This window comes from Etheostoma spectabile, chromosome 20, assembly GCF_008692095.1.
Source record: "Etheostoma spectabile isolate EspeVRDwgs_2016 chromosome 20, UIUC_Espe_1.0, whole genome shotgun sequence".
NCBI classification, from domain to species: Eukaryota; Metazoa; Chordata; class Actinopteri; order Perciformes; family Percidae; genus Etheostoma; species Etheostoma spectabile.
Window position 1 is genome coordinate 7,959,462 of NC_045752.1, and position 15,985 is coordinate 7,975,446.

Genomic DNA, 15,985 nt, shown 5'->3' on the forward strand with positions numbered 1-15,985 from the left:
GCTTTGCTCTTGCAGAAATAGCGTGCGTGTGTGCGGTGGATTGGTTGAGTTTGTGAGTGTGTGTGTATGTGTGTATGTGTGTGTGTGTGTGTGTGTGTGTGTGTGTGTGTGTGTGTGTGTGTGTGTACATGATGCAGGGATGCACTACACTTCCCACTGCGCTCAAACACTTCAGACCACGTGACCATAACGCGCACAAAAAGGAGCGTTAACAGCGCCCGCTCCCTCAAACACACACACACTCTCTCTCTCTCTCTCCTCTGCCCGTCTTGACCGTATTTGATATTGACAGTGTTCAGGGAGTCAGCACCGGCAAATCGTCAAACCAACAACAATTGTAATTTCCCATTGGCTTCCAGTTCTTTGTGGAGTAGCTGCAACTGTTGGTGAAGAGAGTGAAGACAACACACTAGTTTACTTCCAGTTTAGTGACAATTTTTATTTTATTTTTTGCATCACGGCCAAGATGTTTTTGAACAGAAAATCAAGGTACGTTTTTCATTTTTTTAAATCATTTATTTATTTTTGCTTTGATTGATGTTTATATTGTGATTTCTTTTTTTATTTCTGTGTTATTCTAATTTATTTAGTCGTGCTTACGTCGTTGTTATTGCTCAATACATATTATTGGATCCAAACTGTATTTTGTAGCATCAATTAAGACTTTATTTTAATGTACCTATTGCATTCACAACGGGTCACGTAATGTTAGCCAACACTGTGTCTGCTCTTCAGACAATGTATTTTTCCAAAACCTTCATGCAAATGTAACAGTTAGTAATTAATATCATCATTACTTACATCAAAATGTAAATGGATAATTGGACAGATATGTGCACTCTTTCTTTTTTCTCCCTTGATGCCTAATTAATCCAATGATTAGTGAGAAAAAAAAACAGCTTAATGCTGACCTGCTTTAATTAATAAGAAAGCCTGTCTGTCCTACATACTTAAGGCAATGATTTCCCTTGAGGTTGCCTAGGTTTGTCATCAACTGTTCAGTTTCCCACTATTGTCTGGGATGCATCTGCTCTGGAGTCAGCTGGCTGATACACAGATTCCCCACATATCTCCCAACAACAAAAGCATTTTTTTGCTACAGTATATTCATTATTAATGTTACTTTGTGTTTTCAAACAATTGCAGAATTGAATTTTATAAGATGAATTTAGTAATGAGTTAATTATTGTATTCTTTATGGGGGGAACAATTGTTTTTCTCTTCATAGATTTCCTTCTGCATGGATGTAATGCTGTCAGACCACATCCCTCTCTACTGAGCATCTCTACAGCCACAAACCAGCCATGAAGTCGGCTTTGCAAAGGGTAGCAGGCACCACAATGAGTACATTAACAACAGGTGTCCAGTATCTTGGCTCAAACGACGCGATCTACGACGACGCCTCCATTGACTCTGGTCTAATCAAGAACCGATTCCACTTTGAGAAGCCTCACTCTGCCTCGATTAGTAACTCCTTTCCCGGACTCGTCCCTGGAAATAAGGAGGTCATTTACAGTGGCCTCTCTCCCATTTTCCCCACAAATGTAACAGACTTTCTGCTGAGCAATGGCACCTCTCTCAGTGGAGGGGTGGCACAGTGTGGGGAGGACTTTGTGGACAACATGGAGTGTTTTATGATACTGACACCCGGTCAACAGCTTGCAGTCGTCATCCTGGCACTCACCCTGGGTACATTTACAGTGCTGGAAAACCTCATGGTGCTGTGTGTGATCCTACACTCCCAGACACTTCGATCTCGGCCTTCCTATCACTTCATAGGAAGCCTGGCTGTGGCTGATCTAATAGGCAGCATCATTTTTGTCTACAGCTTCCTGGATTTCCACGTCCTCCACAGGAAGGACAGCCCTAATATTTTCCTTTTCAAGCTGGCCGGGGTCACTGCCTCCTTCACCGCCTCTGTTGGCAGTCTGTTTCTCACTGCGATTGACCGCTACATCTCCATCCACAGGCCCATGTCGTACAAACGCATCGTCACAAAGACTAAAGCAGTTATTGCCTTCAGTGTGATGTGGACCATCTCTATCGTTTTCTCACTGCTGCCGCTGCTGGGGTGGAACTGCAAGCGTCTCAACTCAGTCTGCTCGGACATTTTCCCTCTAATCGACCAGAAGTACTTGATGTTCTGGATCGGGATGACAACTATCTTGGTCTTGTTCATCATCTACGCCTACATGTTCATCCTCTGGAAGTCACACCACCATGCTGTCCGCATGCTGAGCCGCAGCTCCCAGAGGAGTGTGATTGTCTACACTGCAGAGGGAACCAAAGTGCAGACAGTGAGGCCCGAGCAGGCCCGGATGGACCTCCGTCTAGCTAAAACCCTGGTTCTGATCCTGGTGGCCCTTATCATCTGCTGGGGCCCACTTCTAGCTATCATGGTTTACGACCTCTTTGGGAAGGTGAATGACTTCATCAAGACTGTGTTTGCTTTTTGCAGCATGCTCACCCTGCTCAACTCCACCGTGAACCCTGTGATCTACGCCATGAGGAGCAAGGACCTGCGCAGGGCCTTCCTCAACATCTGCCATATGTGCCGGGGAACGACGCAGCGTCTGGACAACAGCGCAGAGAGTGACTGGAACAGCAGGAGTGTGAGAGGCACAGCAGGTGGGGCGGGGAAAGATGGCGCCGGTTGTGGAAAGACTCAAGTAAAAGTAGCCCAGGTTACTGTTTCTGGAGTGACTGAGACTTCTACTGCAGAGCCAGTCTAAGAAAAAAAGCTGCCCTGCTCTGGTATAACTGTGAAGTTATTGTAGAATAGCCCACTAGTGCACTGCAGGTTTCTGTTAATGTGAAATGTGCCAAAAAAAAAAAAAGACTTAGAAACAGAACTGAAGAGATTTTGTTGCTTTTAAGCTGAAATCTGTAATATTTATATATTATTATACCCAGCTGTAAGGTAGAGTATAGTCTCGCAGACCATCCTCCACAGCACTGAGGAGGAAGGTCTGCCAAGTCCACACACAGCATTATGGGATGGGAGAAAAATGTGCTCTGGTTTATTGGCATTTCTCTAAACCAAATAGGTACGGTGTGGTGTCTCTGCAAAATAGCCTTGGGAAGGAACTTGTTTTGGTGGAACATGTGCATGTAGGGAGGCAAGCTCTGGAACTAAAATGGCTGTTGAGTGCATGATAAGAATTTTATTAAAAAAAGATAATATAATTTCATGAGTTCTAGCTTGGAGGATGTTCCTGAATCGACCAGTTTAGAATGCCAACACAAAGAAACTGGAAGGTAAGGGACATACGGCAGAAAATAAGGGAGCAAAACCTCCTGTGGCACCGGAACAATCCCATAAATGAAGCGTCGTTGATACAGACTAGGTGCAGTGTGACGAGACTCTACTGTGCATTATCTCTTTACTTTGTTTCGGAGAAATAGGTTGGTAAATTGCACAATCTGATTGACAATGCCAATTTAATCTTATTTCATTCAGTAAACTATATAGTCGTACCAGTTTTTTCTGCAACAACAGTTAAAGTTACAGATGTCAGCTTTAAGTTCTTTTTCACATTATAGCAATATTGTGGCAGTAATGCAAGGTGAAAATGTGTCTCCCTTCATGTAAAATGTCAGTTTCCAATGACAGCTCACTGCTTGTAAGTAAAATCAGCATCCCATTAGTGATTTGAAATCAGCTATTGATGATTTTGTAAGACCATGATATTGTAAGATTTGTCATTTTTATGTTATTTACTAAATTTATTGTTTTTTAAACTTGTACTTTGTTAAACAAAATGATGAGGCAACTTTGAATATGAAAAGCTTTTGGAACTTTAGTCTGTAATGATTTGGGAATGTTACATTGCTGCTTATTTCACATGTGCTTAGAAAACAGTTACAGAATTTTGTGAGAAGCTACACAGCTTTGGTATTTCTGTGAAGCATCCATTGTGCCATTGTGTCTCATAACATTGTGTATAAGCAAGGAAGTGTATTCAATAAATCTATGAAATGTGTCTATTTTCATCATACTTTTGTCAACATATCTGGTGTCTTTTTTTCTCTATAAAACAATAAATTCTCAGCAAACCCTCACATCTGCACCTGTGGCTAATAGTGTGACTGTATGTTTATTGCTGTGGGCTGTTGGATTGTTTGACTAGATTAGATTCACATGTATTGTCATTGCACAGACCACATCGAAGTGTGGTTTAGTATGCAACCAGTGGTGCAAGAATTAGTAAGGTGCAGGGTATTGTACAAAAGTATAGTGGCAATTTCAAGAATACACAGTAAAGGGTATGAAAATGCTAAGATATATACATTATGAACATGTACAGCAATACAGTAGGCAAAATATATGGTGCAGGTAAAAGTACAATTAATGGCAATTACCTGTGACCCCCAATTTGTGATCCCTCTTCACAATCAATGTGGACATAAATAATAAGCAGTTCCAATTTTGAAATTGTTTAACATGAGGACTTTTGGGCCTTAAGAGATAAAAAAAATTATTCACGACAAAAAAATCAAAAACTAAACTGAAAAGCTACTAAGAAATAAACATAGTTTTGTGTCCAGAATATAGATTTTATCCACTGTATTATAAAGCTAAGTCAAATGTTAGGGTCTGTGTTTTGTATAACACTGCCCTCCTGTGGAAATTATAGAGACATAAACTAATCCCAAAAAAAATCCATTGTCTTTATTGTTCCCTATGGGTTGATACTGATCACACAGATTTATCTAGTTGTAGTTTATCCAATAGAATAATGCGTCTATAATGTAACCAAATTAAATTCAAAAATTGAATTTTGGTAAATGTAGGCTATAATTAGGACGACATAAACCTTTCATTCCTCATCTTTTACACTGTTTTGTTTTACTACATGTCCCAGAGTTCTTTGCAGTGCATTTCGCACGTGACGTCAGGGACCGGAGAAGCCGACAGCCCTGTATCAAAAACAAGCAGCTAAGTTAGCGTTAGCTAGCTCCCCAGACAGTTGGCCCGCAGCCGGCGGATCGTCACCTCAACTTTTGGGAAGCAACTTTTAGAACAACACGAGTTGTTAATCGCGGTTGAACATACCAACTTCCCCCCGTAAAGGTAAGAGACAGTTTAATTCAAATGTATACCAGAGCGCACTGTTCTACCAATGGTAGCCAAAGCTAACGTTAGCTTTGTTTTCTTTTGATTATTGGCTAGCAAGCAAAGCTAGCGTTAGCTTGTTAGCAAATATTTAAAGCCTCAGCTGCGCAGTATGTATAGCATGTATTCTTCAGCGATGGAAACTTATTTAGCCGAACTATTGACACTGTAATGAGCTAATTGTTTCAAAGAATAGCCATGGTTAGCAGTTAACTGAAATCATGCTATTGCTTCATTATTGTTGTGTTTCGGTATTTTGCACCCCCTCACCCTTAAACAAACTGAAGTCATGGCGTGTGGAGCCACCCTGAAGAGGACCATGGATTTCGATCCGCTGATGAGTCCTGCGTCCCCTAAAAGAAAAAGATGTATCCCCGTGTCCCCATCGTCCTCATCCCCTAGGAAGTACCTTAGCATGGAGCCCTCGCCATTTGGGGAATCGTCGTCAAGGCTTAGAGCAGGTAATATCAATGTTACTAACGTTAATGTTGGCAAGGTTGGCCTGCTTGATGGCTAGCCAGGGGCTTTAGATGCATTAGCAACACGTTAAGTCTCATTCTAAAAAAAATAAATAAAACAGACGACAAATGTGCTTATTAATGTTAAGGTTTAGTTGTTGACTCCTAGTACGACAGCTGTTTGTAGCCCCCCAACTGTCTTTATTACTTTCTTTTGTCCCACTAGAACAAATCCTCAACAGCATCAAGCAGGAGTACAAACGCATTCAAAAGAGGAAGCATCTAGATGGAGGCTACCATCAGTCAGAGTGCGGCTATTCCCCAGGGTCCCCATCCCAGTCGTCTACTATGAATGGTTCCAGCATGCCAGGTTGGTTAAGTTACACACTGCCTATAGGATAGACTGCGCAGGAATTACTGTGTCATGTACTCAGGCAACCAGAAATACCACGCATGCCATGATTCTTAGGTCTTTGTTTGATTTGTACAGGAACGTCCTCTGGAAGTGTTTCTCCTACTAGAAAAGAACAGCCATTATTCACCCTCAGACAAGTTGGAATGATCTGTGAACGCCTGCTGAAAGAAAGAGAAGAGAAGGTGCGGGAGGAGTATGAGGAGACCATGACTTCAAAACTGGCAGGTTGGTACACATTGAGTGAGTTGTTATGACTCAGAACATCACAAAGCAACCAACAGTCCAAAACCTAAAGGCATCCAATTTCAAATCATTACAATTGATAAGCAAGATCCAGTAAATGTTTGCTGCTGCTGGTTGATAAGCAAAATTGTTGTTAGTTAATTTCCGGTCAATTGAATAATGCACTTATCTTTGCAGCACCATTAAAGTTTTTTTTTTTTTTTTTGTGAAAGATGATCAGTACTAAATTGAAAATTAAATCTATAAAATTATAATTGCCTAACCCAAAGACATGTCTTAAAGGAGTTTTGTCCAACCAGCTGTAAAAAAAGAAATCATATTTACTGTGTATTAGGACTGCCCAATTATGGGGGGAAAAAATCATAGTCTTGATTATTATTCATTAACTTTTGGAATGATGTTGCATTTATTGAAGTTAAAAAAAAAACAGTGAAACAAAATCAACAGAGAGAACACATTGACCTGTTAAATTTCCCTTCATACTTTTGCCGTTTAATCTATTTTTTTAAATTCAGAACACAAGACAAAATAGGTTTAGTTGCAAAACATAATGTGCAAAATAATCGTTTTTTGCAATTCTTCTTTTTGTGCTCATTAGGAGCCAAAATCGTACTTGAACAGCCCTACTGTGTATAAAGTTAACCAAGGAAACATATCCTCAAAACAATGACACTGTGACAGGCAAATGTTTGGTTGTAATTTTACATTACAAAGCCCGACTTGAATATGAGAATAGATTGATTCCTGACCCAGTACATTTTTATTATTTATTTTAGTAAGATTTTGTACTGAACCGGTTAGAAGACAAGTCTCTGGGGAAATGGTAAAATAAAAGACCAATGCTCAAAAGTTCCACGTTGAGTTGTACAATAGTAATTCTTATTTCCTGTCCTGTAACATTTCAGAACAATACGACACCTTTGTGAAGTTCACACATGATCAGTTAATGCGACGATTTGGGGAGCAACCTGCAAGCTGTGAGTTATTTCCTCCACATTTCTGCCTCACTGGCAAAAGTATTGGATCTTGGTTTTGGCTCTGCCTTTTGAAGTTTAAAGTAAAACGTCTGGTTTCTGTATTTTTTTTAATCTCCAGATGTTTCCTGAGTGTGGCCCAGACATTTTTGCAAGACGGCCTTCTCTTGCTGCAAGCTATCATGTGATATCTCAAGAAAGAAGAAAAACCTCATTAAGAGATTCAGTTTAGCTAGTTTAAATGAAACTTTTCTTACTGTGCCATATTTCTGTCTTTGGGCAAATGTTTATATACAAAGCTGTTGTCAGTTGTTACCTCTCTGTTGTAAGCAACTAGGTGCTTCCTTATGTAAATGAATGGATCCTATCTCTACCAGTGGCCTATGTTCCTCCTGCTGTACGTGTATCTACAGTTATCTCACTTTTGTAATGATTCCCAGCATTCCAGGCTTTGTCACTTGTTTCATTTGTTACATGTAAATATGATAAAGCAGTGCAAGAGTTTTACGTAAGGTTTGCTGGTCAATCTGAGAGGTAGTGGAAGAAACACAGCAGAACAGAATATGTTTGCAGTTCATGTTCATTGCTTTTTAAAAAATGGACTAATTTGATTTTTTTTGTTCTCCCTACCAGTGTTTTATTTATTTTGACTTTTGTTTTGCCGGTATTACTTTGAAACCAATGTACTTATTGGGAAATAAACAATAAAATCTTCCAACTTGTTTTGATGCATGTTAGACATTCCATTTCTATGGTAGTTATCTTTGTCTATTGTAATATTGACCCAAGTAAATGATACCTGACATTTATGCGGTATAGGAACATATTTGTTCAACCACAGTAAGATAAGTTTCTAGAGAAACTTATCACTCCAGATACTAATGTTTTGTTTAACATACAGTATGTTTATACTATCTCTGCAAAGTACAATGTGTTTTGCTTATTGCACAGCTAAGAATAAAACGTGTATGGTATACTGATTATCAGACATTACTGCCATACGTTTTATTAGAGGGAAAAATACAAACTTAACAAAATGTCAATCCAATTTCAATAAGAGCTTAAATGAAGGGAGACTGCAGCCACAGTCGTGTGTTAAAGACGTGTGCATGGTTTGTTTTCGTGCTCGGTCAGCAGCCGCCCCAGGTGAGTCGAGCCACATGGTCAGTCTTCTGCTTGGTGGACTTGATGAAGCCCAGAAATTCGAGCTCCGACACGGCTCGGATGAAACGAGCGCTAGAAAACAAGCTAAGGAACAACATTTCTCAATTGAATATTATACTCTGGCCAAAGTAAAATCACTTCATGTAATATATCGTGTGAATTAACTTGTGTTACATGTCCATAGAGCAAACAATTATGACATTAAGTGAATAATAAAATGTTATAGCATGACGGGAAAAACACGTTCATAGATAAAGTAGGATACTGTTTGACCTCATCCACTTTCCCGAAATCTGGAGAATCTGGATCGTTACCCTCAGCAGCAGAAACCACAGTGGCATAGGCCTGGAAATAAATAAACAGATTTATTCAGGTCAGTATCCAGTCCATTCTGGGCCGATTTTCAGACCAATAACATGATACAGTGATCCTCAGGCTCAATGAAGCCTTTACAGAATGAAAAACAAACCATCAAATCAACAATCATCAAAGTTTGTAGGGCAAAAGTGCCGCTATTATAAGTTAAAATGGAACGCTGTAAGAACATTGTCATCTTTTGTATTTTCCTTAAAAGATGTTGGTTGAGTCAGTTGAATTCAATTATTAGTAAAAAAGGTTGATTAACATTAGACAAACATCAACTTAGTCTGTATATAAACTCACTTCCAACCAGTCGTAAAGGTTAATCAGCCTGCCGCACTCCAGATGGAGTTTGTACACGATGCAGATATCAGGTGCAGCGTTAGAGACTGTCCCATCCTCAGCCTTTAGGCGGTCATTCTGGAAGAAGAGGCTCCGATAAAGGCACAAGTACTTTTCATTGCTTTCAGTTACTCCTCATTTTAAGATAGACATTTGATAAGACATGTACCTGAAGATAATAGAAGGGACTGTTGAGTGCAGCCTGAATGGAGGTGCGAGGTGTTGCGTTGAGGTGGCGTCTCACAGTGGCGGAAGAAGTGTAGTAGCAAACTTCATTCAGTATCTGAGACTCTGGGGGAGACAGGTGACTCCTAGGTGGGAGAGAGAGATGTTAGCCAAAGAAGAATTTCTACCATATTTATGTAATTTAATGCTTGTATAAAATCTTTCCACTTTCAGCAGAGCAAGAATGCAATGTGCCTCACTTCACTAAGCTGTCAATGAACTCAAGGGCTTCATTTCGCAGAACCTCGAACGGACTCAGTTTCTTGGATCTCCGAGACTCGTTCATCTCCAGCAGCGTCTAGAATATGTAACCAGACAATTTATGGATCAAACACATCAGCAAAGTGGAGAATCTCCCTTACAGAAATCCTGTGACGATAACATTCTTCAGAAAACCATAAAAACCTTCTGCAGCTGGGCCAAATCCGTTTTCTTTTGAAGATTCTTTAAAGGAGAGGTGATACTGTGTTCCACAGTGGGGGGAGGTTCAGCCGCTACTGCTGTTTAGACAAAAACCTTTTTAGGAATGTTGCATAGGCATAACCTACAATAATCATCATTTGAGAACAGAGACTATTCCAGGGTGAACGCCAAATCAGGGAAAGTAGGAATTTAGGATGTAGGAATGACAACGTGGGCGCTACTACTTACTGTCCAACTGCTTAAATTTGGTCAGCATGTCTTCCAGCTGGACAAGAGCACTCTTTATCTTCTTTGACTTGGCAGGCTTCAGAATATCAGCACATCTCTGTAGCAAAGCGATCAGCTCATCTTTAGCCAGCATTCTGGAGCGAAAGCATAAGATTTACAATTTGAATGGTACAGCTCGAGTGCCTAACTTCAGACTGGGGTGTTTTTGGACTGAAGGCTGGTATGTTTACAAATAAAAGCCAATGTCAAAAGTTGTTTTGTTACTGTATATTAATGGCTTTTAAGCCATCAGGATCCTAATATGTTGCCATCTAGTGGTAACGTGTAAATAAAGACTAGACTAGGAAGGAAGAAGTACTGTGTAATACTACAAATGTAGTCTATATCCACGACGTTCCACTTCCGGGATTGCTCCGTTGCCACCAGAAAATCTGCCGGATTTCACTCATTTAGGCCGGATATCCGTTGCCATGGGCTTCCTTTGTGATTGCATTTTAAACTCTGGTCGATTTATGAGGACAATGGTTAACCTTTTCTCAGATCTCTGCAGGGTAAATCCAGACAGCTAGCTAGACTATCTGTCCAATCAGAGATTTCTGTTGCACGACTAAGAAAAACCTTTGAACGTACACATGTTCTACCAAAACTAATTCCTTCGGAGCCTATTTTGCAGCGGCACCGCAGCTTTTCTCCGGTGTTTAGCACCGCGCTAGACGATTGAGATTGGTTTAAAGAAGTGTGGAGTAGCCAGACCCTCCTCCAGCGTGCTTTGGAGGAGGGTATGGCAAAGCGAGACTACTACAAATGAGACACAGTTATGATAACACATTTAAAACTGAAGGACCTTAGGATAATCTTTATTGAAGTGCTTTGAGTCTACAATGAAGACTAATTGTCCTCCTTTTGTTAGTCATACTTGTTGATGTACAGCTTAAATATCCAGACTTACTTCAGAAGCTTCATGGCTGACTGGTAATCCTCACTCTCCCATACATTCTTCTCCAGACATATTAAATGGAGCTCTCTGATCTGTAACACATGGATAATTCAGTGTTACATCAAGCCAGTTAGAAAAAAAACTGAAACTTCAACACTTTTTTTACACCTATTAGGCAGTTATTTCTTGCCTGTTTTCCGAGGGGGTACCGAGGTAAGGATGAGGTCAGATTGTGGAGACACCTCAGGATGGGATAATAGTTCTTGTGATATTTGTGAAGGTCTTTTATCAGCTTTTGACACACCTCCTATTAAAACAGAAACAAACTGAAGCATTAGATGCTGTCCAGGTATGTACACTTGTTGACTAATGCCTCAGATATAGAGATAAAACAAAGAATGCACCTTTAAATGAGTGTCATCCGTCAACAGATCCACTTGTTCCTGAGGTTCCTGCTTCTCTACATACCTGGGGAAAACACACAACTTAGACCTGATTTAAAGGCTCAGTTTTAAACCATTTAAAGCATACAACAGGCTATTAAACCACATAAAAATTCATGCCGTCTGTCCACTAAGAGTCATTGTACATGTGAAAACCAAATTGTCAGTGAATGTGTGTGTGTGTGTGTGTGTACCTCTTGAACGACAGCAGGTGCCTAATCCTCTCCAAGTCGAGGTGATCAAGCTGCATCACATTAAGCACGGCCTCCTTCTTCTTACAGCACAGTATACTGAGGGGCTGCGAGTGAAAGTGCTCCAGCAGGGCCAGCTGCACCAAGACAAAACATAAAGTTTGTTTACCATGTGTGTGTCTCTCTGAACTAGACAAAAAACACACCGGGTACAAACAGAGGATATGCATTGATAAGTAATGGACAAAGTATTTACATGCTACTCTGTACCTGAATGCCCTTGATAAACTTTCTCACTGAGAAGTCGTGGTAGAGGAAGATGCTGATCAGCACCTGCATCACCTTACCGTTGAGTTTAAAAGGGAACTGCTTTGTCAGGATCAACTGGAAACAGAAAATACACATATTACAATAACCTTCAATGGATTTCATTTAAGCCGACATAATAGTAGAAAAACCCAATTGAAACAGTTGTACAGTAATTGTTTCAGCATCCCCCATGATTAGTTGTTGTGCAATACCCAGTATTTTTTTTTTTTTTTTTTAACAATGCAGAGTAAAATGCTATCCTGGAAATCCAGAGTTCTTGCAAGAGCACAATTTGAATTTGCTCAGCGAGTTACTCTGGCATCGAGTGATGCTGCTCATTAATTATACCCTTGTAGTCGAGCTGCACCAATCACATCGGTGTATCTGATGTAGGCAGGCCAGCTCCATTAGCTCCGCTGGTAGCTAAGCTTATGGGGCTCTGGATACATCATCCTGTGTATTGTTGAGATTGGTTGTAGTGTTATCCAATTGTGTGCAGTGAGATTTTCAAATGCATGCTTGGTGCCGCCCCACAAAATGTGCGACTTCCATTACTCAATGCCAGACCCTTAATCTTTCGGATTTTGGTCTGGATTTCAAGGCTAGTGTAAAACCTGTATGAGTACCTCAAATATGACAAGTTTTATACTTGAATAGTACAACATTGGATGGAATCTTGGCAAATGTGATCTAAGAGATTAAAAGGCTTTCAGTTCTGGAAGCTCATAACGTGATGCGAGTGTCTCCAGCATATCTCCTGAAAGTATTTCTTTTGCACTGTACTGTATGTAAGAGTGAAAAACTACCTTGTCTATGACTGTGGCCAGGTGCTGTGTACAGGAGAGGGACTGAAAGAGCTCAATACACAGCAGGGAGGACACAGAGTGGGGCAGCATGTGTTGGATGGTGCTGGGTGACGTGGCGATACCGAAGATAAACATCAGGGGAAGACGTTCAATGTAACGGCTGAGGAGAACATGGAGAACAGGTTCATGGAGATACAGTTTTGACATTTCAACTTACAAAGCCTTATCAAAACTGTATCAATAGAAGACCGGATATTCTTAACAAGTTGATGAATTAACTTTTTCTCAGCGGGTCACTTGGTAGAACACTAGTTTAACACTGATAGAAGGGTGTATGGTAAAAGCAAACTTGTTAAAAGCTCGACAGTAAGCTGGACTGGAGGAGGCCTATGGAGGCAGTTTACTTAAGGGACAAAGCAGACTTTTTGTTTCTGTTTTTAGGCAGCGCAATTGCTTTTCATTTGTCTGATTTGAAGGCTTGTTCTGTACAAACCATATGTTATGTGGCTGGTAGTTAAATTTAGAAGTCAGAGATTAAATCTGTTCAGATTATGGATCATATACAGTCTATTGTTTATTAAAATCAGCAACAGATTGCATGTAGAGCATTTTGAGAGCTACTCTGTCATACTTAACAACTGGAGACTGTGTACAAGCTGATATATGGGTCTGATAGGAATAAGACCACAGTATTTCTGTTACTACCCAATCAGCATGAAGGCTGCTGGAAAGGCTGCAGTTCATCTCGAACGAGCCTACTGATTGCACCAATGTGTAAGTCTGAGAGATACATGAAGTCCTTCTTACCAGCGGCTATTAAGTTTTATAATGCACAGAAATAACTATGCACTTATGGTAGTAGTATTTATTTATTGTATTTTTACTTATTAGGTATAGAGGATATTAGAGGAAATGTGTGGTGTTGTGTTTGTCCTGAAGCCACTGTGGCTGTTATTTCCTGTAAAGGATTAATAAAGGATCTATCTATCTAAGATGATCATTTTATTGTAATACCGTAAACAGGAGGAGACTGATGCATTAACAAAACTGCAAGGAAACAGTTACGTTGTTTTAGTCAGATTTTCTAGTTACCTGCAGATGAGTATGAAGTCCTGAAGAACTCTAGGGTTGAAAGCCTCTAAATCTTTGAAAATAATTACAACGGGAGGCTGCTGCGGATCGTCTCTGACAGCAGAACTACGTTTCTTTCCAGGAGTACCAGTGTTGGATTTCTAAAATACAGGGGGAAAATTGCTTTAAGTGCTATTTAGATGATCAAACTCTTTTTCATGCAACAAGCTGCAAACGTATAAATCATGTACAGTAGTAATGCTTTATGGGCCCACCTTTGTTTTTGTATTATACCAATGACAGAGTGAACTGAGGGAGCAGTGCACGCTCTTGTGGAGCTGAGCACTGTTCTGCTCAGCCTCCTCTTCCTCATCATCCACAGTCACAACTGTGCCCATCAACCTCTCCAGGACCCTCTTCATCAAATGCTTTAATGCTGAAATGATGAAGCAAACAATAAAAATACAAAAGCACAAACTGTAACGGGTGTACATGACAAAATAGTTAATAAGCTGCAACCATTACTATTCTTAGATACAAAAAAAAAAAAAGAGTAATGATTCTTTAAAATCAAAAGGCAATGCAATCCTCTAAGTCCCTTACCTCCGCACTCTTTGGCCTGTACGGAGGCCACGTGAGGAGTAACAGACTGCTGGAGCAGGTCAGACAGACTCTGGAAGGTCATGTCATGGTCCGGGACATTCACACCTATGGAGGATATCAAAAGAAGAAAAATTGTATGACTCTTGTATATGTTACAGTATAATTATTGCACATGTTAGATTAGGATTGGGAAAAAATAACACATATCACAGGACTGGTAAACGTAAAGCAATCAAACATGATTTGTTTCCATTATGTTCTACATTGGCTGTTTGAATGATCAATCAGTAAATGTCATAGGTGTTGCTGCCTCGTCAACAACATACCAAGCACAAGAGCCGCTGTGGGAATCTCACTGGCTCTCATCTGTGATGCCCAGTCACTGAGTAGGCGAGTGGATGAGCACTTCCTCGTGAAGTCCAGCAAGCTGTCCAAGATGTTCCTGTTGAGCTCATCCTGTAAAACCTTGCAGGCCGCAAAAAAACATTCGTCAGACTTTATTTACTTACCAACTTCAAGTCTATAAATTGTTTGAGACCCTGTTAGAGGCTATTATTTTAACGCCATTGTTTACCATGCCTTTAGAGGGTTTCTTCAAAAATAATCACAGATGGGCTTGTGGAATTGGGGTGGAATCTCCTGTTTATGTGACACTGCTTTGGCTTTGTATCATAAAAGCTGTTGAGACACCACTAATGGGCCTCGCAAAGCTCCAAAACATGTTACACATGTTCAGTGCAATGATTCTACTGTATAAAATGTAACGTTACCAAATAATTGTTGCAAACTACCACCTTTAACCAACTTTTATTGTAAGTTCTGTTGGGTGAGATGAGCAACATGTTGCCTGTCTGTTGTTACCTCTGTGTCCGTTTTAATTTGGTCCCATAGATCCTGACAAAGTTTGAATCGTTTTTCACTGTTCTCAGCACCTTCACAGCCATGGATGAAATGATCCGCTGTGGAGAAATAGCGTCAAGGTCAGTGTAACATATCAAGTGAGGATCCTCTCCTATAAACATTAACACAACTCACCCAAACGGAGAGTCTTTTTCTTCTTTGCACTTGGCTTAAAAACAAAGCAGCCCTGAAATATCAACGTCCATATGTTACAAACAGTGCCAGTTAACTATGTACATAAACAAAGATACGATGGCCATGTTGTGTCACGACTGCCAAGCTCGTTTTTTGAGGTTTATGAAGCTAGCAACATAACGTCAGACTATTAAGTTACCTTGGACACAGATGAAGTAGACATCTTGAAGGAAACGTTAACGGTTGTTTTATTTCGGATAGATCAGTCAGTGACTTGCACTGCCGTCTGGATAAAAGTGAGATTTTGGTTAAAAATGTGGCCCGCCCTGGATTTATTTGACAAACTAGCTACTACTTCCCGCCAATGTGACGTTTCCGGAAAGGGTTGTGTTCAGCCATAGACAGTTAAAGAAAGCTGTGTTCAGCGCGCGTGTGTTCATCCATTAGCTTAGTGAAGTTTTAAGTTTGATCGGGCATGATTAACCACATTCATTACCATATTAAATATGAAAAAAACCTTAAAGATTTTAGACTTAGTTAAGTTCAATTGCGTTATTCCTCTCCGTAGTTTTAATGGCGGTGGATTATTTTTAAACACTGCTGATCTTGAACACTCCCGACCCATTAAAGCATCCCTGGTTT

General features: G+C 40.2%; 3 protein-coding genes across 5 annotated transcripts; 2 read left to right on the top strand and 1 right to left on the bottom strand.

The window, feature by feature from the left end:
• The first annotated feature begins 235 nt into the window (after positions 1–235).
• Positions 236–4,062, top strand: LOC116669888 (cannabinoid receptor type 1B). Its single transcript, XM_032499970.1, has 2 exons — positions 236–489; positions 1,229–4,062. Exon 2 carries the CDS (start codon positions 1,305–1,307, stop codon positions 2,730–2,732), a length of 1,428 nt encoding a protein of 475 aa, XP_032355861.1. The 5' UTR covers positions 236–489; positions 1,229–1,304; the 3' UTR covers positions 2,733–4,062.
• A 764-nt stretch (positions 4,063–4,826) lies between these two features.
• Positions 4,827–7,929, top strand: LOC116669890 (akirin-2). Of its 3 annotated transcripts, none has more exons than XM_032499973.1 (6): positions 4,827–5,074; positions 5,404–5,577; positions 5,801–5,944; positions 6,065–6,214; positions 7,138–7,209; positions 7,328–7,929. In XM_032499973.1, exons 2-6 carry the CDS (start codon positions 5,406–5,408, stop codon positions 7,336–7,338), a joined length of 549 nt encoding a protein of 182 aa, XP_032355864.1. In that variant the 5' UTR covers positions 4,827–5,074; positions 5,404–5,405; the 3' UTR covers positions 7,339–7,929. The 3 variants fall into 3 exon arrangements, with proteins under 3 accessions (XP_032355864.1, XP_032355866.1, XP_032355867.1); XM_032499975.1 differs by having other exon boundaries at positions 4,894–5,074; positions 5,369–5,577; XM_032499976.1 differs by having other exon boundaries at positions 4,894–5,074; positions 5,379–5,577.
• A 253-nt stretch (positions 7,930–8,182) lies between these two features.
• orc3 (origin recognition complex, subunit 3) lies at positions 8,183–15,744 on the bottom strand. Its single transcript, XM_032499968.1, has 20 exons — positions 15,543–15,744; positions 15,344–15,395; positions 15,170–15,267; positions 14,635–14,773; positions 14,309–14,413; positions 13,981–14,141; positions 13,727–13,866; positions 12,635–12,794; positions 11,790–11,903; positions 11,523–11,656; positions 11,290–11,353; positions 11,076–11,192; positions 10,898–10,977; positions 9,949–10,082; positions 9,703–9,797; positions 9,498–9,595; positions 9,242–9,383; positions 9,034–9,150; positions 8,636–8,715; positions 8,183–8,442 (listed from the first exon to the last, which is right to left on the bottom strand). The coding sequence occupies exons 1-20, from the start codon at positions 15,564–15,566 to the stop codon at positions 8,337–8,339; spliced, it is 2,160 nt and encodes a 719-aa protein (XP_032355859.1). The 5' UTR covers positions 15,567–15,744; the 3' UTR covers positions 8,183–8,336.
• Between the last annotated feature and the right edge of the window lie 241 nt (positions 15,745–15,985).